Consider the following 22714-nt stretch of genomic DNA (forward strand, 5'->3'; position numbering starts at 1 on the left):
AAAAAAGCGCACAAGACTTTTTTGTCTGAGAGACATATTGGGATCTGATCTCTGGATCTAAAGGAAGGGAGAGGTCTCTGGCTTCCTATGTTTCGAGCCATGCAAATTAACAGACAAAAGGCTTTCTCTGTGCAGATTGCTACCTGCGTATCTGTCAAGGAATTGCGTAGTTTAAAATATCTATGGAGATGAATAGTTAAGGGAAGATAAATATTTCAATATGCTCACAGTCCATACAATCTCTTAGACAAACATAGCTGTGTAAATGTGAGTCATTTTTTACAAAAGGAACTGTAACAGCAGTTTGATTTCTTGGGTTTGAGTATTTTTTCATGCTGTCCATTTTTGATAGGTTGACTTAATCACATGGTGGGATTTTCCTAGTCAAAATTTTGTTTTCAATATTCTTCCATTTGGAAATTTAAACTTTTTTTGTTTGTTTTGGAAAAGTTTGATTTTTTTTTTTCGGAACTCAAAGTATTTCTGTCCGAAAAGTACCACAGCAAATTTTGAAAAATAAAAATGTCACTGCATTTTCAAAACCAGAAGAATGAAAGAGTCTTAGAAGAAATCATCAGGAAAAATGTTTTTGAATTTTTGGCTATCTGCATTTAACAGTGTTTATAAGGGTGGCTGAACAGCAGCAGGGTAGGGAAAACCTCTAGGAATGAATCACACGGTCTAGCAATCCAGCATTTCCCCTAAAAATGGAGAGAAGCTCACTGGGCCTAGTAAGCTATGGGAGGGGAAAGAAAATTATCCTTTCCTTTCCTCTCATAATGATAAACTCAATAGTAGGCTTTTAAGTCTTTGAGTTGGGTGGAAGGAGAATATTCCAGCAGGCTTCCTGGATATCCCCAATATTTAAAGCTCCTCCCACATATTTTTACAAAATGTACTTAAAATGCAGAGAGGGTTCAACATTTGATACAAATATAAGCCCTGTGGCCTAATGCTTTAACACTAAAAACCTTCCTGCTCTCAATTGTTGATGAACAGAATGGCTACTGAGCTGTTTATCTGCATACACTATTTACCTTGTATTCCAGATGGACAGAAGAGCCAGAGAAAAAGAATGTTTATACTTCTGTCTAGTGGTGAACAGGGGAATGTGTTGCTACAGAGAACTTCCTTTGCATAAAATTTCAATGCAGAATTCCCCCTTCCCGCTAAATGTACATACGTTATGGAATTGATTGGAATTGAACTTTTGAGAGGAGAGAGGGTAAAAAGAACTCATACTTTAGGGTGAGGACTATATCCCTGGTACATAAGAGCACACGCACAGCCATACTGGGGCAAACCAAAGGTCCATCTAGCTCAGTATCCTGTCTTTTGACAAAGGCCAATGTCAAGTGTTGAAGAGGGAAAAAACAGAACAGAATCATCAAGTGATCTATCCCCTGTCTCTCATTCCCAATTTTTGGCAAGAGAGACTAAGGACACCATCCCTGCCCATCCTGGCTAATAACCATTGATGGACCTGTCTTCCATTAATTTATATAGCTCTTTTTTGAACCCTGTTATAGCCTTGCACTTCACAACATCCTCTGGCAAGGAGTTCCGCAGGTTGACTATGCATTGTGTGAAGAAATACTTTCTTTTGTTTGTTTTAAACCAGCTGCCTATTAATTTAATTTGATCATACCTAGTTCTAGTGTTATGAGAAGGAGTAAATAACTCTTCCTTATTTACTTTCTTTACAAGTCATGATTTTATAGACCTCAATCATATCCTCCCTTAGTCACCTCTTTTCCAAAGTGTGAGAATCTCCCTCATACTCAGCTGTGTAGACGAATGCAAAGATTTCATTTAATTTCTCCACAATATCCTTATCATCCTTGCGTGATCCTTTAGGATCTGGATCATCCAATGGCCCCGCCAAATAAATCCAGCGTTTTGGGATCTATAAGTTAAAAAGGAGTAATTTCAAAATAGATGAAGTGGTTACAAAATGGAGTTATTTCAACATATGCAGTAAAGTAAAGAAAAGAGAGATCAGTGATAAAAAATATAGATGGGCCTTGGCTCCAGCACGATTTTACCTCTATTTAATTTGAGTAAGAGCACACTTTTCTTCTTTCTGTGTTGATGTTCTGTGTTTCTCTTGCACTTCTTCCTGGAGGCTTTCCATAACCCCAGCATGTTCTTATCACAAGTTATCTAGCTTGAGGAAAAGTCCTAGTGAAGATAAGTCACTGTGTAGTTTTTTGCATGAGTTAGTAGATTGAATTAAAGACTGAGGTGTAGCCTAGCCTTCCATTCCTATGAAAAACCACAAACTTCCCTCAAGTTAGTTGCAAAAGGCTCAGTCAGGGAATTCATTTGACAAGACAAGCAGGCAGGGCTGCTGACAAAATTGCCAGGCCCCTGGGAAAGGTGGGGGTGGTTTCCGGACTTCCGAAGGGGCAGGGCCTTCGGTGGAAGTGGTGGGGCTGGGGACTAGCCTCTCTCAGCCAACCCTTAATTCTTGTCTGGCCTGGGCTGCCTAGGGCTCTGTGGTGAATTAAAGGACCCAGGGCAGTTACCTATCCTGCCCCGTCAGCAACTCTGGGTGCCCCCCACTACTGCTGGCCTGTTCAGTTAGAAATCGCCACAATTTAAAGGTGGCAGAGACCCCGTCCCCCCAACCAGGTGGTCCAGATCTATTCCCCCCCTCTCCCACCAGCTGCCGCCATGCCGCTACATAGCAGCAGGAAGATCTCAGCTACTGCTGTTGCAGCCCAAGGACCTCCACGCCCTTTTAATTTGCCTGGGCCCTTGGCATTTGTCCCCTGTTAGCCGTCTTGAAAGAAGGAGAGAAGTGGAGGTGATTTTCTGGTAATAAGGGTGTCATGGTCTTGAGAATGGCCAAATAGCTGCAACTACTATATCAATCTCGGGCACTCATTAATGGATCTCAAAGTCACCCTGTTCTTTCAGGCCAATTCCACAAGCCAAATACACAGGGAAGGATTGGAACTTAACTTCATTCACAAGTTTGAGCCCATGAAAGCTCATGATACCATCTACATGTTTTGTTAGTCTTTAAGGTGCTACCAGATCATTTGCTGTTTTTTTAACTTTATCCTATCAGGGAGGAATGAATAAAGATATCCGCTGGCTCGCACACTTCCTTCCACATCCTAATGGCTTAACCAACCAAACAATGGCTACTTATAGAGGTGCAAATTGTTCTTATCAGCCTCTTATAACTAGAACAATCCAATTCATTATTTTTTCTCTTTTTTTGTTTTCCTTCCTCCCCCCCCCCCCTTCCCTCTTCCCCCCTCTGCCTTCCCTTATTTATTCTTGGACCTGAACTTTTAATACTCCAGTCATTGAAGAAGTGAGTTGTACCCACAAAAGCTCATGATACCATCTACATGTTTTGTTAGTCTTTAAAGTGCTGCTAGAGTATTGATTGTTTTTTCAGTTTTTTCAGTTACAGACTAACTCAGCTACAGATGGACATCATACCCAAAGGACTGAAAGTGAACAATCCATTAAGATCAACATACATTTGATCTGAGGAAGTGGGTCTGGCCCACGAAAGCTCATCATCTAATAAACCATCTTGTTAGTCTTTAAAGTGCTACATTGTCCTGCATTTTGCTTCAGCTACCCCAGACTAACACGACTACATTTCTATCACTATTCTACCCCTCTGAAGCATTCAAGTCAGAATTATTCATGGGCTCCATCCTGGGAGCTGTTTACTCTCACACAAGCAAGCATTTTCTGTCACCTAACTCGGTGGATACTTTTATGGTTCCCATCACTTTGCTATTTGATATATGTATCATTTCTTTCTTTTTTTCAAAAATAAAATGTGCTTTTAAATCATATTATCTTTGTTTTTTATACCTTACTATTTTATTTGTAAAAGCTCCTCCAAATGTCTCGTGGATGGGTGTGAAGCAAGTAATTTGTTTACAATTTTTCTTATATAGTTTTACTACTACTATCTGATATATATGGGTAGTATTAATTCTTTGTGGTTACACAGTGCTTTACCATCTGTAAATCTCAGAGCACATTACAAATGCCGGGTAAACACTTTAATTTTATGTTGCAATTAGCCTGAAAACTGAGATTTGAAACAAACTTTGTGAGAGGCAATGTGGTCCAGTGGACAAGGTATGAGTCCAGCAGGGTCCCCAGATCTGCCCTAGGTTTCCCACATAACCATAAGTGAATCACTTAAATTATGTTCCTCAATTGTCCCCAGATGCTTCACTGATAGAGGAATGTCATTGATCTTTATTTTGAAAGGGTTACTTGTGCCGTATCTTAGCCATCCATGCTAGGCCTTAGCTGAGCCTTTATCAAGCCTCTATCAGTTCTTCTGAATTATGTAGCAATTCCAGTTATCAGTAGTGTGACATTTTAAAGAATTAGACCTGGATTTGTGCCATTTAGATAAGTCTAGAAAGAGAGAAAGAAAGAGCTATACAGGTGTCTGGGCCTAAGTGTTCATTTGTCTAGGACACTAGTTCTACATGTCTTTTTTCAAACTTTTTTTATTGGTTTTATTACAACTACGTGGCAGAGAGAAGTACAACTCTCCTTCTTCTCCAGCCTTCTTTTTGGCAGGTAACCCCAGTGCTACAGACAGGTGGTCTATTATAGACTATATGATTGAAGTCAGGCATGTGCTTAAGCACTTTACTAAACTGAGGCCTCATTTCTAAAGTAAGAAAACTGTTAAAAACCCTACATAAAACTTTCATCTGCTTTCAACCCTGAATTATGCACTGTCAGAAAGTGCTCAGATCAGGCTCACCAATGCGGGTGGGGGGGGAGGGGACAACAGGGTCTAATTGGGCCACAATGATTCAAAAGGGCCCGGGGCTCTTTAAATCAGTGCAGGAGCCCTATGCAGTGCGTCCCAGTCAGCACTAGGAACTGGGGGAGAACAGGGCACCATGGTTTGAGCGATACAGGGCTGACTACCCTGGCCCTGGCCTTTCCTCCCAGGGCCCCGCCCCTTCTGCAATTGTAGAGCTTCCCCACACCTTGCTCAGGGGTCTGGAGAGTGTGCCGGTTCCCCTAACTGCAATATACAGTGATGGGGATGACATAAGATGACAGATTAGAACTAATGTCTCAGACATATGAACACTGAGGTACAGATATTTAAAGATATTTAGGTGGTGTAGCCCACAGCACTCTAACACCTAACAGATTTAGGCTCTTAGGTGCCAAAAATCCCATCAACAGTTGATGGGATTTAGGCTCTTAGGAGCCTAAAACACTTTTGAAAATGGTCTTTATGCAAAGCATGACAACACTTGTGTCCTTTTAAAAAGCTGTACTTTGGTGGCTTCCCAAAATATCACTTTTTAAATATTGAAAATAATCGTATTGAAATGGGCAGAACACAACCATGATAGTGTTGACTTTTATAAGATTAGGTTGACAGTGCTGAGTGTAAAACCTGATTGCCACGTTAAGTTCTAAACCACACTTTATATCTACATCAGCATTTTCCCACTCTCAAATACTTATCGCTTCACTGGACTTTGTATGGGCTAGGAAATATTTTAATCAAAATGAGATAACTGGAGAGAACGGCCAAAAAAATGCCTCCTTAGGTCAATGTTATTTGAAACTATCTGAGCAAACATAACTGATATAAAACAAGGCCTTCTAGAGACATTTTCATCCGTAGACTCACATTCTTCTTGAAGACTGCACACTGAAGACTGCAATGGAAAATAAGGTGTTCTGGTTACTGACCCTTTCACTCATTGTGGGACTCAGCAATGCCTTGCTGCGTAAGTGCATATTTAAATATTATGGTCAGGGGAGTTGTCATGCATATGCTCAAACCACCTGAAATTAACCAACACTAATTTTGAGTATTGTTAAAGAAGGTATTTCTCAAAGATCCTGTTTCATAATTTCAGTAATGTTAAATATTAAAGCAACTATTATGTTCTGTGTTATGTTGAGATGCAAAACTTAGTGTACTTTTCCCATAATGACTCAGAATGAGAATGAAAATTAGGACCCCTCTAATGGTTTTTCTTGTCATGAGGGAGAAGGGGGTAGCCAAGATTTTTGAGATCTAATAAATTATGTTTCTTCCTGACATGCAGCATTAACTAGATGTGGGTCTGTTTTTTCTAATAATCATGTTTTTATCTGGAGAGATTTGTCCAAATAGGGCCTAATTTTGATATATTTGTGTAGTGTTCTACTGACTTCATGGAAAGCTGTTTGTATTCAAGGAAAAAATGACTCCAGAGGTAGGAAAAATTGACTTGGAGGAATTAAGTCTAATAGGGCATGTCAACATGAGGTGTAACAGTTAACTCGAACTAAGGACTTAATTCGAGTTAACGTTTGACTGCCACATGTAGCCATGGGCAGTTAGTTCGGACTAAGGGGATTTAAAAATGGCGCCCGGACGGGAAGATGCAAATAAAGCCTGGGATATTTAAATCCTGGGCTTCATTTGCAACTTTGAATGCCTATGTTAGCCTTCCTAGTTTGAACTAAGGGGCTAGTGTAGACATACCAATAGGCTGCGTCTAGACGGGCAAGTTTTTCCACAAAAGTTACAGGTTTTGCAAATCCTATTGAGAATTATTTCATAATTTTATACATTTTAAAAATTTATGAACTTGTTTTGGATGTAAGTTTCCAGCAAATCAAACATGGCAATATTTTTGTATTGTAGAGGAAGCAGATAGTGGAGCTATATGTCTACCTTGGAATTTTATACTGCTGCTAGTCCCATATCATCTGAAAGCCTTCCATGAACATAGACCAGCAACAGTGAAGCCCCTAGAGGACTTTGTGCTAGAGCAACTAATCCATTTAATGGTTCAAGTTAAATGCCTTCTAAAGTATATACACCAACATATATAAATTACATACCTCAGATTTTAGTTTGAAATATGAGGAATTTTAATTCACAAATTTATAAGACACAGTATTACAAAATCCTTATTGTGCAACCCCCCCAAAAGCTTTTGCTAAGGCCCTAGTTATGCTACCATTATAGTATGTGGTAAATGCCATTGACTTCAGTGGGCAAGATCAGGCTTTAGGAGCTGCAGAACCAGGATGACCCCCTACAGAAGTCCACTCAACTCCCAAAAAAGGCCTGCTCCTCAGAACCAGGCTATGAGTGTGTCTTTAGTACTTAGATAGCATCATACATGTACAGCATGCTTTACAAATTCCGTACATAGACAAGAGTCCTGTTACATGGAATTTGCTATTTATAAAGGGTGAGAGAATCATGTAAAGATTCCATTTTCCAGAGAATCTAAGTATTTCAAACTTGGAAGTTTGGTAAACACACCACTCCCACTAAGTAAAGCAGCAAGAAAAGTTTTCCAAATAAACAAAAACTAACAAGGACTAACTTTCACATTGGTAGTATTATATGATTTAAGAAAAGAACTCAATAAAGTAAACCTATTCCCACATTTGCCTTTCTACAGTAATTTTTGCAAGTCTGCTCTCAGCTTTTCTTTGGGATGGTACACAAATGTAATCCACTGAATTCAGTGCAGTTACTCTTAGTTTACATCAATTTAAGATGAGAATTAGGTGCTTTATATCAGCTACAAAAAAGCAGGGACAAATTCATCTCTGACATAGCTAGAATTGGGCTCTTAGTATTTTACAGTTACAACTTTATCCTACCTGTAGTTGTATATCTTTTGTAGCAAAGGAAAACTACTGAAATGCTCACTTGTTGCTGTGCTGGCAGCTTCTTTTGGAGAAAGACTGTTAATTATGCAAAGCGGCATAGAGGTTTCATAGTGGTAAGAGCAAATAGCCAGCACTCACAAGCAGTGTTCCCTCTAAGCTGTGGGGCAGCACAGCTCCACAGGTGATTAATCAGCCTTGCTCAGTCAGTCAACTCTTTGCAGGGAGCCCTGAACCTCTGATTGGGCGGGACTGATTAATCACCTGTGAAGCTTTGCTGCTCCACAGCTTAGAGGGAACACTGGTGACATTACACAACACTGGTGACAGGACACTGGACTCATTTAAACTGTGAATTAGAACATAGCTCTTCAGCAATATAAGCCAAAAGTAATCCATTTCACTACTTGGTCCCATTGCAGAGGGACTCTTTTGAGCTGGGTCTATCTGGGCTTCTAATACTGCTGTCATCTGAAGAAGTGGGTTTTTCCCACAAAAGCTACATGTTTTGTTAGTCTTTAAGGTGCTACCAGACTATTTGTTGTTTTTAAAGTTTTTCCTGTTACAGGCTAACTTGGCTTCCCCTCTGAAGCTTTCATAATACATTGCTTAGGCACCTCTGCAGTGCCCCTCACTCCCAATCTGCAGCCCCCTGCTACCTGCCTGGGTATTTCTCAGATCTGTGGTACCCCTGACTTCTGACCCACATGTGCATGAAAGTGTAGTTTACAGAACAGTGCAATTTATTGCTAAAATAACTCAGGCATCCTCATTTAATGAAAAACGTCAGACTATTTACCTTGTACTTTGTTTTAAATAGCTCCAGGAGCATGTGATGTGCAACCAAATGCAAGAGAAAACTGTGGGTATCCAGGCATCTCGGAAATAGAATGCGTTGCAAGACAATGCTGCTTTAATTCAAATGCCCCAGATAGCCCCTGGTGTTTCAACCCAGTTACAACGGAAGGTAAGGGTGTGAAGGATGTCAGTTTTTCAGTGCTGGCAGACTGACTTTTATTTGCATAAATCCCAGTTCTGCAAGGTGTTGAACACCTTTACCTTCCATTAAAGCCAATAAAGTCACTATCAGGAGAGTCCCATGATTAGATAAATGTCATAATAAACTAGGAATTGGTGCTGTCAGAGGTGCTGGAATAATTTGTATAGTGTGTGTGTGGGAGGGAGGGGGGGCTGAGAGCTATTGCACCAAACTGTAAACTCTTCATATAATGGAAACCACTTCCCCAATGTTCCCTCTATTTTTTTCCATCCATGTGTGGAATACATTTTGTTATGTGCACTGAGGCATGTGTGAATGTGCACCAGAAACACATGCTGCTGGCTGTGGACACTAGACATTCTGCCTATCCGCTTGGTGGCATCTGAATCTCTCAGGTGTGGCCATTCAAGTGCTCAGCTTACAGGGGACACTGGTTATCAGTCATCTCCAATTAATAGATACATTTTAAAAAACAGATGAGGAAACAGAGGAAAGATGGAGGGGATTTGGGAGGCTGAGGAGAATCTTGTTTAGACTGGTTTTCAGCATATGCCTCTCAATTATTTTTCCATCTCCTTCCTATTCAGCATATTCTGGCATCCTTTTATGTGAAAATATTTAGAGTTCGGTTACTAGTTTGTTTCTTTTATGGAAGGCAGGGGGAAATTAATCTTAGTCCTATCTTTCAGAATGAGATCACAGTGTTTGTGAAATGGGTTTTGTTAATATAGTAGAGCTTGAGATAGGTAATGCCCTATGCAGTAATCATTTTAATTTTTTCCTTCTCCACCCAGAATGTCAACTATAAAATGGATATTCTCTAGAAACCTGCCTCTCACAATGGAGTTCTTCATTCATGACAATGACCGAGTGCTCACATCTGTACAATGTTTGCAGTCTGTAATGATGCTGATTTCCAAGCAGGTCATTTCTGATCCCTCTCTTTTCTTCACAATGACATAGTTTTCCACTGTAGTCTCTTTTCTATACTTTAGTAAAATGTACCAGCCTGAAACAATAAAATAGCAAAGCAAAAATTGTGAGATGCTTCTTTGGTATTTTTGTTGCCCTTTCCTGCCCTGGACTTTCTCTGTCAATCCCTTAGCCAGCTCGGGTCTTCTCCCCCACCCCCCAACTCTCCTTCTCTGTCCTCCCAGCCCCCTGGCCAGCAGGGTCCTTTTCTCTCCACCCCAGCCCAGCCCTCCCTGCTGGCAGGCACCTTTTCCTCCCTCCCAGCCAGCAGAGCTTTCTCCCCTCTGCTCTCCCCGCCCCCACCATGGTACTCCGTCCAAGGGCCAGGGGAGAGAAAGGGTTTGGGGAAGGAGGGCTACGCCACCGTTTTGGTGGCAGGCAAGATGGCGAACCCCAGCTCTGCTGGCCACTGTCTTGCTGGCACGACTGTCCCCAGTGGTCACTCTGCAGTATAACTCTCTGCTCGCTGCCCCCAGTTGTCACTTTCAATATTGTGCCCCTCCATGTTATGGAGCAGTCCTGTTCCAGGCATTTCCTATTTTCCTGACACAACCAAACCCTGGCCTTGCTTTAAGTTAGGAGAAGAGGAAGCTGCATGCCGAATTTGATGGTGCTAACTCATCATTTAGGAGGAGTTTTTGAACAGACTCAGAGATGGACAGACAAACAGAGAGACAGACATTTCTAAAATATGTAGATAGATAAGGCCTTTGAGTCATGTCTCTTGTGCATTCAGACTTGCCCTTTGCACCCTTTTTTGTGTCTCACATCTCTTCTGGGATTGCTCTAAAACAATATGTGCAACCCACCCCGGGAGACAATATTGCTCTGGCACTGTGTAGAGTATCAACAACTGCCATAATATCTCCTCCCCCCCCCCACACACACACATTTCTTTATACAGTATTTTGTTTGCCTCTGCTGTGATAGTGCTACTGTGACATTATTGGATTGCAATATGAATGTACAGATAGATCATTGTTGCAACCACTGTTACATGTTTGCACGAAATGGGTAAAGTAAGATGTATATGAAAAGCTGATGATTTCCTGATTCTGTTTATACTATTCACATGTATGTACCGTTTTTCTATTTGAAGTTATGAGAATTGGCTAGATATATATTTATATATATTTCAAATGTTTGCTTCCGGGGCTATGTCAACACTGCAGGCTTCTTGTGCAAGAACTTTTTACACAAGAGTTCTTGCACAAAAAGTTCTTGTGCAAGAGCACGTCCACACTGCCATGTGCTTTTGTGCAAGAGATGTGTTTTTGCGCAAGAGTGTCCATGTCAGTGTGGATGCTCTCTTGTGGAAGAAAGGTCTGATGGCCATTTTAGCCATAGGAGTTTCTTGCTCAAGAAACCCCTGTTGCCTGTCCACACATGCCTTTTTGCACAAGAACGCTTGTACAAAAGGCTTATTCCTCGTAGAAAGAGGAATAACTCTTGCGCAAAAAGCCCTGAGTTCTTACAATTGACTGTACTTTTTCTTGCGAAAGAATGTGCTTGTAGTGTGGATGCTCCTCAAGTTTTTGCACAAAAACTCTACATGTAGACATAGCCTGGGAGATATCAACAGAAGGGTGGACCAGACTATTGTGAGAAGACTATTAGTCAAGTGAATAGCAGTACTTGACTGACAATGCACCTAGGGTGGTACCAAGCTACATTGGATGAGCTTTCATGTGACTATTCAGGTTAGCACATTAGCAATAGCTGCTGCCTCAAAAGGACTGAATCATGCATTGGCAGGTGACTTTCTTATGTGACAAACTGTATCTTGGGACATACTTTTACACTGGGAGTCATTTCACAGGGGCAAGGTTATAAAAAGGGCCCTCTGGGTTCCTCTAATTGTCTTCAATCCAGTAATCACCTGTGATGGATCTCTGCTATGAACTGAAGCCTGACAGGACAGTTGATCCATCCTAACTGAGCATATATTCCAAAGACTTGAACTAAGACAGCAGATTATTCCCTCTCTGCTACAAGCCTGCCCCAAGAGCTTTGCAATTGGTGTATATAATTTGATTCCTTTAACAATTTTAACCTCTCACTTTTTCTTTCTTTCTACTTATTAATAAATCTTTATATTTTAGATTTGAAAGGGTTGGCTAACAATGTGCTCTGTTGGGTAAGATCTGAGTTATAAATTGACCTGGGACTATGGCTGATCCTTTGGGATCAGAAGAACCTGTTCTGATTTGGTGAGACTATCAGTTCAGTCTCTGCTGTGTGCCGACTCTTGGCCAGCAGGCCCGCCTCATCCCCTGCTCTGTTTCCAGACAGGTGGTGGATCGTTATGTATCATCTCGGCTGCCTTTTACATGCTCCCCCTCTCACTGTCCTCTCCCTGCTGTGCTCCTTCACCCCCTTAGCCCCACTGCTCCCCCGTACTATCCCTCCCAAGCAGGGTGCATCCTGCTCCCAGCACTGCACAGAGAACCAGACCCTGGTCAGATCATTCAGCTCAGCAAGAGTGTGGCTGGCAGGCTCCTTCGTCTCCCTTTCCCCTGCCTCTGGCTGGGCTGGCAGCCATGGAAAGCTCAAGACCCTCTGGCCCAGGACGCTGCCCAGGAGGAGCCAAGCCCCGCATGTGCCAAAGGCCTGCACAGCGCTGGCACGGGGAAACGCTGGAATGGTGCGGAGGAAGCTATTTCCAGCCTTTTCCTGCCCCAGTCCTGTAGGCTCTGCAGCAATCTCCAGGGGAGGGGTGCTTAGCATCTTCTTCAAATGCTACCTTCTCCCTAGGCCCTGCCCCATGGTTAGCCCTAGGACTGCAGGTCAGGGGTTGGGCCTCTAGGGATGTCTTCCTCTGGGTGCTTCACCCCTCACCCTTCCTGGCCTCTGGGCAGGGAAGTCCCTTGGGGACTGCTGGTTTATGTCTGCACTTGAGTTTGGAGGGTCTAGACTCTGGAGGGTCTAGACTCTAGAGTGTCTCTTGGGCTCCCTTCCCAGCTTCTTGAGAGCTAGTTACCCTAATTCAGGCATACAAGTGACCTGATTTTGCAAGTGCAGAATACTAACAGTTGACTTAAGTGGGAGCTGAAAAATTGTTCCACTTTGTAACGTACCAATGTTTGAAAAATTTAACCTAGGGGTTTATGTTGAGACATATTACTACTTGAATTGTTTCAGCTTGTACTTAGAAGCTGAGAGAGTCCTGCTATCGATCAAATTTTGACTTATGCTGCCATCTACTGAGGGTTTAAGATTTCATGGGTCTTCTGTTTTGCGTCAGTAAAGGTTGTTGCTGTGGAAAAGACTCACTAGGATAAATTATTCATGGCAGTCACATTGGTTAACAAAAAGTGAGTTGGCTTCACCAGGGAATAACTGCCTCACTTCTTACTCTTTGTTTGAAAAAAAACCGAAAGAAACTAAGGAGCTTTGTTGTGTTTTAGCTTCCTAACAATTTGAGGCATGTTATATGCAAAAGGACTTAATATTTCAAAACCAGTTTTCTGTGTAAAATGCTAAACACAGCTAAGTTAGGTCACAAAACTCAAGAGAAAGCTCTAACAACCTCGGTAGCAATGCAGTGTAACACACGGCAATGGTAAATGTACAGCTCCTCGCTCTATCCTTTACAGACAGATAAATCTTTTCTGTGATTGTGACACTGAAAGCTGCATCATCCGAGTGCTGCTTTTCTCAGTACTGCCAGTTTATTGATGTGTAGTTCCTACAGCTTGCCAAGAGCATTTAGGGATAAAATCCCACACAGATCTTTGAAAATTTCGGGATAAAGCTGCCTCCTTACCTCTTCTCCCACACAGTGGCAGATTAATGTCTGGGCCAATGGGACCTGTGCCAAGAAACCCTGGCCAATTTGTGAGCCCCCAGAAAAATCTCATGTTGCTAGGGCAGGATGATTTAGCTGCTGCGTCCTCTGCTGTGCTGCCCATGCCGGGGGCAAGATTTCTTGGCTGAACTGGTGGCGAGATCAGCTAGTGAGTGTGGCTAGAGGGAGCAACAGGAGCTACCATCTCTTCCTCTCCTGCTTGTTGTTTCTTTTGAGGCTGCCCACATGGGCTTCTTATTGCTGCTAGTGACAGGGTCTCTCTGCAACCTGCCACATGTAGCTGGGCAGCCAGGGTTAAGTGGCAAAGGAAGATGGGGAGCACCACCTCCTGCTGCATCTCCTCCAGCTCCACGCTGCACAGGAATGCTCACTCTCAGCTGGAGTCCTATCACTTTGAGCCTGAGCCCTGAGGACATGAGCTGCAACCTGAAGTACATCAGTGGCCAGGAGAACACTGATGTTAAGGGACAGAGGGGGAGAGCGCTGTGGGCTGGAGAGCTGGGGAAATCCCCACTACCTCAGCTCACAGGGGCAGCCCTCAGGGAAATGCAGCCCCCACAAGCACACAGGCTGTCAAGAAGAAGGGACTCTCTGCTGTCCTGTTCAATGGGACAAATATGTAAAAACCCCCAGTGTCCTCCTCCCCGCCCACACACAAGCCATGGGTGCTCTTGTCACCTCTTCCTTGCCTCTCAAAGTTAAATCACTTCTTCCCCCTCTCCCTTCTCCTCCCCCCATGACCAATTCTCTCCCCTCCTCTTCCCGTTTTCTTTTTCTGTGTCTTTTGCTAGTTGCAAAATGTATGGCGAGAGAGACGCTTCAGTTTTTATGCCTCTTCAGTGTTTTGAGGCCTTTGGATGATCTGTCCTTGCATGGCACAATGCAGCATTATTTAACCCATTTTAATATGTCATGATGTATCCCTATTTACCCCCACCTGCACCCTCAGAACTTTGTGGATCCCTCTTCCCCATGCACATGGGTCACAGCCTTGGATTCATGCACATTGTGATATGGCATTAGTATTGGCCGGCCTGCTCAGCTGACATGAGGCCTTCTATAGCATTGCTCTCCCACCTCCGCACTGCATGAAAGGCTACAGTGCTATTTTCCCCAGACCAGACTTTTAAGATCCTTGTGTGTATTTCCCCCCTCACCCAGAATGGACTGAGGTGGCACTAGTTACACTGGTCAACGGCTTCCAGACCTAACTCACTCAATTATGAATTTCTTACATGAACTGTGGCCCACCCAAGTTTACTTAATACAAATGATCAGTAGAATCAATTGTTGACATGGACTAATGGTCACCTGTTGCTATGTGAAGGCCAAAGCCTATCCTGGTTGGGGAATAAAACATAAAGGACAAGCCCAGATAGTTATAGAAGTGGGAGAAATTTATCTTGTGAGGACCTTCAGTTCCAGTGACATTTTCCCCTCCATTACACTGGTCATACAACCATAGAGCTGGAAGAGACCTCAGAAGGCCACCAAGTCCATCCACCTTCCCAAGGCAGGACCAATCCCAATTAAATCAACCCGGCCAGGACTTTGTCAAGCCAAGACTTAAACACCTCTAGGGATGGAGACTCCACTACTTCCCTAGGTAACCCATTCCAGTGCTTCACCACCCTCCTAGTGAAATAGTTTTTCCTAATATCCAACCTAGACCTCCTCCACCTCAACTTGAGACCATTGTTCCTGGTTGTGCTATCCATCACTACTGTGAGCAGCCTTTCTCCAGCCTGTTTGGAATCTCCCTTAAGGAAGTTGAAGGCTGCTGTCAAATCCCCCCTCACTCTTCTCTTCAGCAGACTAAACAAACCCAAGTCCCTCAGTCTCTCCTTGTAGGTCAAATGCTCCAGCCCCCTAATCATTTTGGTCACCCTCTGCTGGAACCTCTCCAATGCGTCCATATCCTTCCTGTAATTGGGGGCCCAGAACTGGACACAATACTCCAGATGTGGCCTCATCAGAGCCGAATAAAGAGGAATAATCACATCTCTGGATCTATTGGCAATGCTCCTCTTAATGCAACCTAATATGCCATTAGCCTTCTGGGCTACAAAGGCACACTGTTGACTCATATCCGGTTCTCATCCACTGTAATCCCCAGATCCTTTTCTGCAGAACTGCTACTTAGCCAGTCGGTCCCCAGCCTGTAACAATGCTTGGGATTCTTCCGTCCAAAGTGCAGGACTCTACACTTGTCCTTGTTGAACCTTATCAGATTTCTTGGTATAATGGGGTGATGAATATTCTCTCTGCAGTATGACTGAAAAACTAGATACTCATTGGCTTAGTGATGACAAACTTTTTATTGTGTGTGCTGGCTAATCAGAACCCAGCCTATTCTTAAAAGTGTGAGTTGATGTCTATGTATAAGCTATTTTCTGAAAAGCAGAAATACTCCTGATAAGAGGCTGCAATTCCAGAGTCAACTGACTGAGAAACAAGGGGGGTAAAACAGGGGTGGGGAATCTTTTTTGAATCGGGGCCGCTAACCCGCAGAAAAATCAGTGGGGGGGGCACACACAAGAAGCAAAACAAACAAACCAACCCCTCACTGAAGTGGACCCTAACTGAGAAGAAGAAAGACATTTGCCACATTCTCCTTGTACAACAGAGCCTTAGAGCGCTCAGGTTAGTAGATTTTGTGTTCTCCAGCCCTGTGGAGGATGGCTGGGGGGAGGCTGGAGCACCAGCATGGACTCCGCAGTGCTGGGGGGCGGGGAGCCCTGAGCCTCGGGGGCTGGATCCAGAAAAGCCGGGACTGCATCTAGCCCCAGGGTCTTAGGTTCCCCATCCCTGGAGTGAAGAATGCTTGGGAGGAAAGAGGCTAACAATTTTTTGACGGGGGGAGGAGAGGGGCAGGAAATGATGGTGCAATGGGAAATTTTTCACAAAAGTAATTAATCAGACCTTGAAGTTATTTGTACTCTGAGCCCGTGTAACTGCAAGGCTTTGTTACTGTTACCCTCCTATTTCCACATTCATATACTGCATCTCATCTTTACCCTGCAAGTTCTCCATGGAGCATATATTTACACAGCATCACAGCACCTACCATTATACCCACACAAGCAAATTAATTCTAAGTTCAAAGCAGAAATACCACCGCTGCCTCGCAGTAGCTAGAAACACATCATTCTCTACACAGTGAGCTGTTCCATACTCTGCAAGTGATCCAGTCAGTGAGTGTGGTTCTTGACATAAGTACAGGTGGCAGAATCAGACCCCAAATATTATAAAACTGCACCTAGTTAAGATTTGCTTACTCTTCTGCTATAATTAACTTGCTCTGGCCTTGCATCAAAACTTCCTAATTTTCTTTCAAAGTTATTTTCATGATGTTAATGTTTTCAACACTGAAGGAATATATAATATGTGCTTTGTAAAAGCATACAGTAAGTATCCTGGAATTAACTGCTCATTTTGTTGATGATTCATAATAACTTTGTATGTCGAACAGCATGATACATTTCCAAAACACTTTTTAAAGATGAGGGTTCAGATCCTTTTAAATCAGTAGGAACCTTTCCATTGACTTCAGTGACAGTTAGATCTGGTCCAAGGGCAGATCTCCATTTTTTTGAGCAATCTGTGAGACTGTATTTTATCTCGCTTCTATGAGGTGTGGAAGCATGCTGATTAAAGTCACTTGCCAGCTGATTTCCAAATTAGCAAAAGTGTATTTTCATTCAGTCACTGAGACTGGCATCTAACAGCCAAGAAAACTACGAGACAAAGCAAACATTAAAAAATCCCAGCAACAACTACCTAGCAGTTGCATCTGCAGCCTACATGGCATGAAAATGGAGAATAAAGTTGAATGTTGGGTGTGTCTCTTCAGATCAAAGTCAAGGAACACTGGTGGTAAGCCTGCCTTAAAGCTCCTTTGTACCTACCAGACAATTTTGGCTTGCGTCTTCCTGTGCTGTGTGTAATCGCTCAGATTTCAGTTGCATGTAAGTGAGATACTGCTTTCCTTGCTATGGGCCTGTTCTACCTTGAAAACAAGAAATCCAATATGTGCATTGTAAATGCTTCCAAAGATACACCTACAGAAGATGGGCTTTCAATAGACGTACTGGAAACAGCAAGTCTCTTGATGATTAGACTGCACCCAAATGCTACTCCGAGGCACTGGTCAGCAACACAACAGTTAAATCCCATAAGTTTGCTGAGAGGCACACGTGGTGTCCCAGTTCAAACTACTCCCTTGTTGCACTCACTTTTATGCAGGTCAGTTTCAGCTCTCTCAGCCCTTCCAAGGAATGAAGGGGGCAATTGCCCAGCGGCCCAGGCAATTTAAAAGGGCCTGGGACCCCCCAGCCATCATAGCAGGGCTAACCCTGCCCTTGCTCCGTGCCCCTCCCCAAAACGCCCTGATGGGTGATGGGTTTCCATGTACTGCCACTGCCCCAAGCACCAACTCTGCAATTTTTCACTTTGTAATTACTGGATCATGGTAGCACATTTTAAACTTTGCCTCCTTCACTTCAATGAAGTCTCTCTGTGCTCCTCTTCTGCCATTCACTGATGATGGCAAAGGGTTTTTTGAAACATGCCACACATTTAAGTCTAAAATCACTAATCTGTTTGCTGAGACGGTAGCTTTTTTGTAAGGTGTTGCTGTCTGTGTCATCTTGCCCATGGCATGTCACATCCTGTGCCATATGGCTAAGGGATATTTTACAATGTAATCCTGTGTTGCTCCCCGTTCTTATAATTGTGACCTGAGTTTGCAAATTTTTAATTGGTTTAATCAGGTAAGCAGCTTGTTTAATAATGTTAAAAATATGCATGGCTTTAGTGCAAGGATTGTCAAACACTGAAGCACTTCTCAAAGAATTATAAAGAAAAACCTAATTAAACTGAAGCCTCCTCACCCCCCTTCATCCTCGCAACCTTCCTTCCTTTATTTATTTATTTATTTTTGGTGTGGGGAGGGTTGTACATATTTTTCAAATAGCCATTGGTTGAAGAATAGAAGTCATGGCCACAGGCAAGAATTGAAAACATGCCAGTATGGTATTTAAATGTTTTACACATGTACACTATTAACCTAAAAACATCCAGAAAATTAGACATTAACTACAAGACCATAATTGCCCAAATGTAGAGGATAAAAATTCAATTACCTACTGGAGAATTTCACTCACTAGAATTATTAGACTATATCCTGAAGTCTTTTTCTCAGGCTATCCCCTGTCCCACTTATTTCCCCCCTTATATTTTCTTTCATCTTTACACTTCACTTTCTCTTTCAAGGATTGTCATCTGAACTTTGCATTTGTATATTTTTTAAAATGTAAAGGAAAAATACAATGATTATTTATGAAATAATTTGATTTAGGAATTAAGAATGGTTTTACAGGAATTATTTCTCAACTTTCAGCTGATCTCCACAGGTAATAGGATAATTCTCTGTTGAGACGGTCAAGAAGGATTGACATGAAAATGGAGATTAAAGTTGAATTTTGGATTTTCCATCCACTAGTCAATTAGTCAATAAGCGGGGAAGCTGCAGAAGGGTTAGCTCCCAGTCCCAGGAGCTAACCTCGCTGTGGCTCTGCCTTTTAAATGTATTAAGAGCCGGCAAGCTCTTACTACATTTAAAATGCTAAAGTGCAGGGGAGGAGACCCAGTGCAAGCTGGGAATCAGCTGTTCCGGCTCATGCAGAGTTTCCCTGACTGTGCTTCAGCCTTTTAAATGTATTAAGAGCCTGTCCGCTCTTAATACATTTTAAAGGTTGGTGTGCAGCGGGGAGACCCGGCGTGAGCTAGGAATCAGCTGTTCCAGCTTGCACCTGGTCCCCTCTGCTGTGCTTCTGATTTTTAAATGTATTAAGAGCCACCAGGGTCTTAAATGTATTAAGAGACAGCAGGACTGGGTGTGAGCTGGGAATCAGCTGATTCCTGGCTTGCTCCCGGTCCCTGCTACCCCCTGCCTCTCCTGTGCCTCTTGGAGATGGTGCTGAGGGGGAGGAACCAGCTTTTAAACCGCTTCCCCCCAGCACTGGATCCTGCTCCCCTTCCTCTTGTTGCCTCTAATAGAGGCAGCAAGCAGAGGTGGGAGAAGCTACTTGGAGGGACTAGTTGACTATCCGATAAGCTTTTGCTTATCAGATAGTCGACTAGTTGCTTATATCCCTATTTCTGTGATGTGGATGTCTATCCGCTGGCAACTTAACTATCCAGACCTCATTGCAAGCCATCAAATGGTGATAGCAGCTTGGACCCACTTTGAATTGGTGGCTAAAAGTTCTGTGTACCATTATCAATTGCTTGAACTATCCAGCCACCCCACAGCTGCTTTCATAAAACTAGGTGTTTCTTATTTTAGAAGAGTAGATATAAATACTGAGTATTTTGTAACATACCCACAAGAGGCAGCTGTATTAATAGGTTGCAAGCCAGGAAACCACAGCAGCACGTAAGATGCCTTTCCCCATCATAAGGTGGTTGTCTTCGTGTGAGCAATTCATGCAGAATTCATGTGACAGGCACAAACAATGCAAAACCTACTGTTTTCTCTGAAGACAGCTTTTCTGAGCTATATTGTGTCATTTTTATATATATTATGAGTTTGAAACATTGGATATACTTATAGATGGTCATAAGTGGTGTAGGTTTGCTTGGCTCTACCTCTGCAGCAGGATGTATTAGATGATCTTTAAGGTCTCTTCCAGTCATACATTTCTGTGGTTCTATACCATATTATGTTACAGTGTATGCGATGCTATCATGCTGTATGGCATCTTTTAGTTGTATCGACATGTGTTTCATTCTGTAACCCATGCAAAAGCAATAAAAAGGAGACTGATAAACAATCTTTAGGACCAATAGTCTGGTGGCACCTTAGAGACTAATAAAAAGACACACAGTATCTATCATGAGCTTTCATGGGCAAAACCCATTTCATCAGATGAGCTCATCTGAAGAAGTGAGTTTTACCCATGAAAGCTCATGATACCATATATATTTTTGTTAGAACTGCAATTCGTTTGTTTGAACCGCAATTTGCGTATCTTTTTCCGCTTTTCTTTCGAAAGAGGCTTTTCTGAAATTTGGCAGGTCTACACAGCACCAAATTTTGGAAAAATCTGCTCTTTCGACACAACCCTTATGCCTCGTAGAATGAGGTTTACAGGTATGGTGAAAGAACGCGTCCACTTTTCTGAATTTTTTTTCCAAAAAGCGGACACGTTCCTTGGACACAGCATTGTTTTTCAGGAATACCAGAAATATTCCAGAAAAGCGTGGCAGTCTAGACATGGCCTAAGGTGCCACCGGACTACTCATTGTTTTTAAAGGTACAGACTCATAAGGCTACCCCTCTGAGTATCTTTAAGACAGTCTCAGAATTTAAGTGTAAAATTCAAAGCTATGTTTTGCCAGTTTCAGAGCCAATCATTTACTATGTCATGAAATCCCTGAGTCACACTAAGGTATATTTTCAGCAAGATGCAAGTGGATCTGGGCTAAATCTCTCTTAATAATGAGAACAGAGCATATTTGAAAAATCATCATATATTTGTTTCTATTAATTTAGTTAACAAAACAGTTTGATAATAGCTGGGAAGTGGATTATGAGTCTTAAATATGCACAGATCAAGGAAGAAAATAAATTTCTTGTACTCTGATCCCTGGAATGAAAGTATAAAAACAGTCACTATTTTAAATTTCTTCCTCTATAATCTTTAGCTAGTATCACCCAAGTCAATATAGCACTCTATTATCAGTTTTCTTGCAGCTTTTTCTTTACATGAGATGTATAGGTGCCAAAACACATACATACACATCATCGTGAATCCTCCTGGCTTTTACCTCTGAAAGGGGCTGAATGAAACCAGAAACGACCATTGCTCTTTTCATTACATACAGTAAGTTATGAGTTTGAGTGAAGAGATGATAGAAAGTAATTGCTGTTAATATAAAACACAGCCTAAGAGTCCATTGGATGGGGTACATGATTCTGTGGAGCAGGAATTTGAAATCCAGTTTCAAAAGTTCAGTGAATCAATGCTATCTTCAGATTCACAGTTCTTCTCTCTAAAAAGTAAAAGTTTTAAAATATTCATCTTACTGCTCTGTGAAATGATTCTAAAGTCACATGATTGCTTTAATCCACATGGGACAGTAAATGACTGCTGAAATATTGTACATATGATAAACAATTATAAAAATGAAATAGATACTTTATTGCTAATGCTTATTTTTCTTTTTGAGAAATAAAGCCTCTTCACTTCATCAGCTGGCTGGTTGTCATCCTAAGCGGTTATCCCTTCTTTTCTCCTTGGGTCTCCCAGAGACAACTAAAATGTTGACTGTCCCAGTAAGACAGCAATACTTGACTGTATAGGCATTGTTGGAGCCCTCTCGTTCTGATTAATGGACAGACTTGAAGTAAGAGCAAACTCTGATTATCAGGCAAAAGATGGAAGGGGGAAAACAAACCTCCATTTGTTCATGTATCCAGTCAAGAAATGAGGTGGTACGACTGTAGACTCCTGGTTTATTTACTTCTGCACAGCCCATCCCAAAGCTGGTAGTTCCTACCAGTTTCCAGGTGTTCATATCTTTGCATGCTAAGGGTCCCCCGCTATCTCCCTGAGAGACCAAAGAAATCAAACAAATGGTCAGCATCTCCTCCCTCCCCCCCGCAAAATATGAGGGATTATTTATTCTGGAGTATAGCAAATACCACTGGTAAGAGTTTCGTAATCTCTCTCCCTTCTGAATCTTATGAAAAAAAAAACCCCACTTATAGGGACTTTGACTTTCACAAATGAGTAACTTTTCTATGGAGTAGACATGAAATACTTTCTCTCTTTGCTGTGAAAAAGTGTTATCTGCAAATTCTCATTCATATGTGCAAAGATGTAGTAAGTGTTACAATGGTTAGGGAATTGTCCATGGGAGTGATTTTCTGACGGAAAATGCAGTTTCCACAAAATCAAAATTTTCCTAGGGAAAATTTTTATTTTATTGAATTGTTTCATTAGGGAAAACAAAATGAAATCTTTAGTTTTTGATTGGTTCTACTTGAATTCGAATATTTTGAGTTGTTGAATAAACCCCGTGTTAAACAATCTTTATTTAGAGTCAGTCTAGCTTTGAACTGCATTTCCCTATTGTGGTGCATTGCCTCATGGGAGTTGTCATTCTGGTCCCCATTCTGTCTTCTGGGCTGTGCTCCCTGGCTGCACTACGTCTCCTATAATGCAACAGTGTTCTCACTGCGCAACATAGTGCATGATGAGAGTCACATAACTTAA

The 22714-nt window shown here is 42.2% G+C and overlaps 1 protein-coding gene across 1 annotated transcript in view; it reads right to left on the reverse strand.

Moving 5' to 3' along the window:
- Window positions 1-1744: 1744 nt before the first annotated feature.
- TMPRSS3 (transmembrane serine protease 3) overlaps window positions 1745-22714 on the reverse strand; it is a 46991-nt gene continuing 26021 nt past the window's right edge. The window contains exons 12-15 of the mRNA XM_089776232.1: window positions 21894-22046; window positions 16988-17054; window positions 9529-9659; window positions 1745-1906 (exon numbers count right to left, since the gene is read on the reverse strand). Coding sequence (XP_089632358.1) covers window positions 1745-1906; window positions 9529-9659; window positions 16988-17054; window positions 21894-22046 — 513 coding nt within the window. The remainder of the gene's footprint in view (window positions 1907-9528; window positions 9660-16987; window positions 17055-21893; window positions 22047-22714) is intronic.

This window comes from Pelodiscus sinensis, chromosome 1, assembly GCF_052426305.1.
Source record: "Pelodiscus sinensis isolate ZL-2025 chromosome 1, ASM5242630v1, whole genome shotgun sequence".
In the NCBI taxonomy this organism is placed as follows: Eukaryota; Metazoa; Chordata; order Testudines; family Trionychidae; genus Pelodiscus; species Pelodiscus sinensis.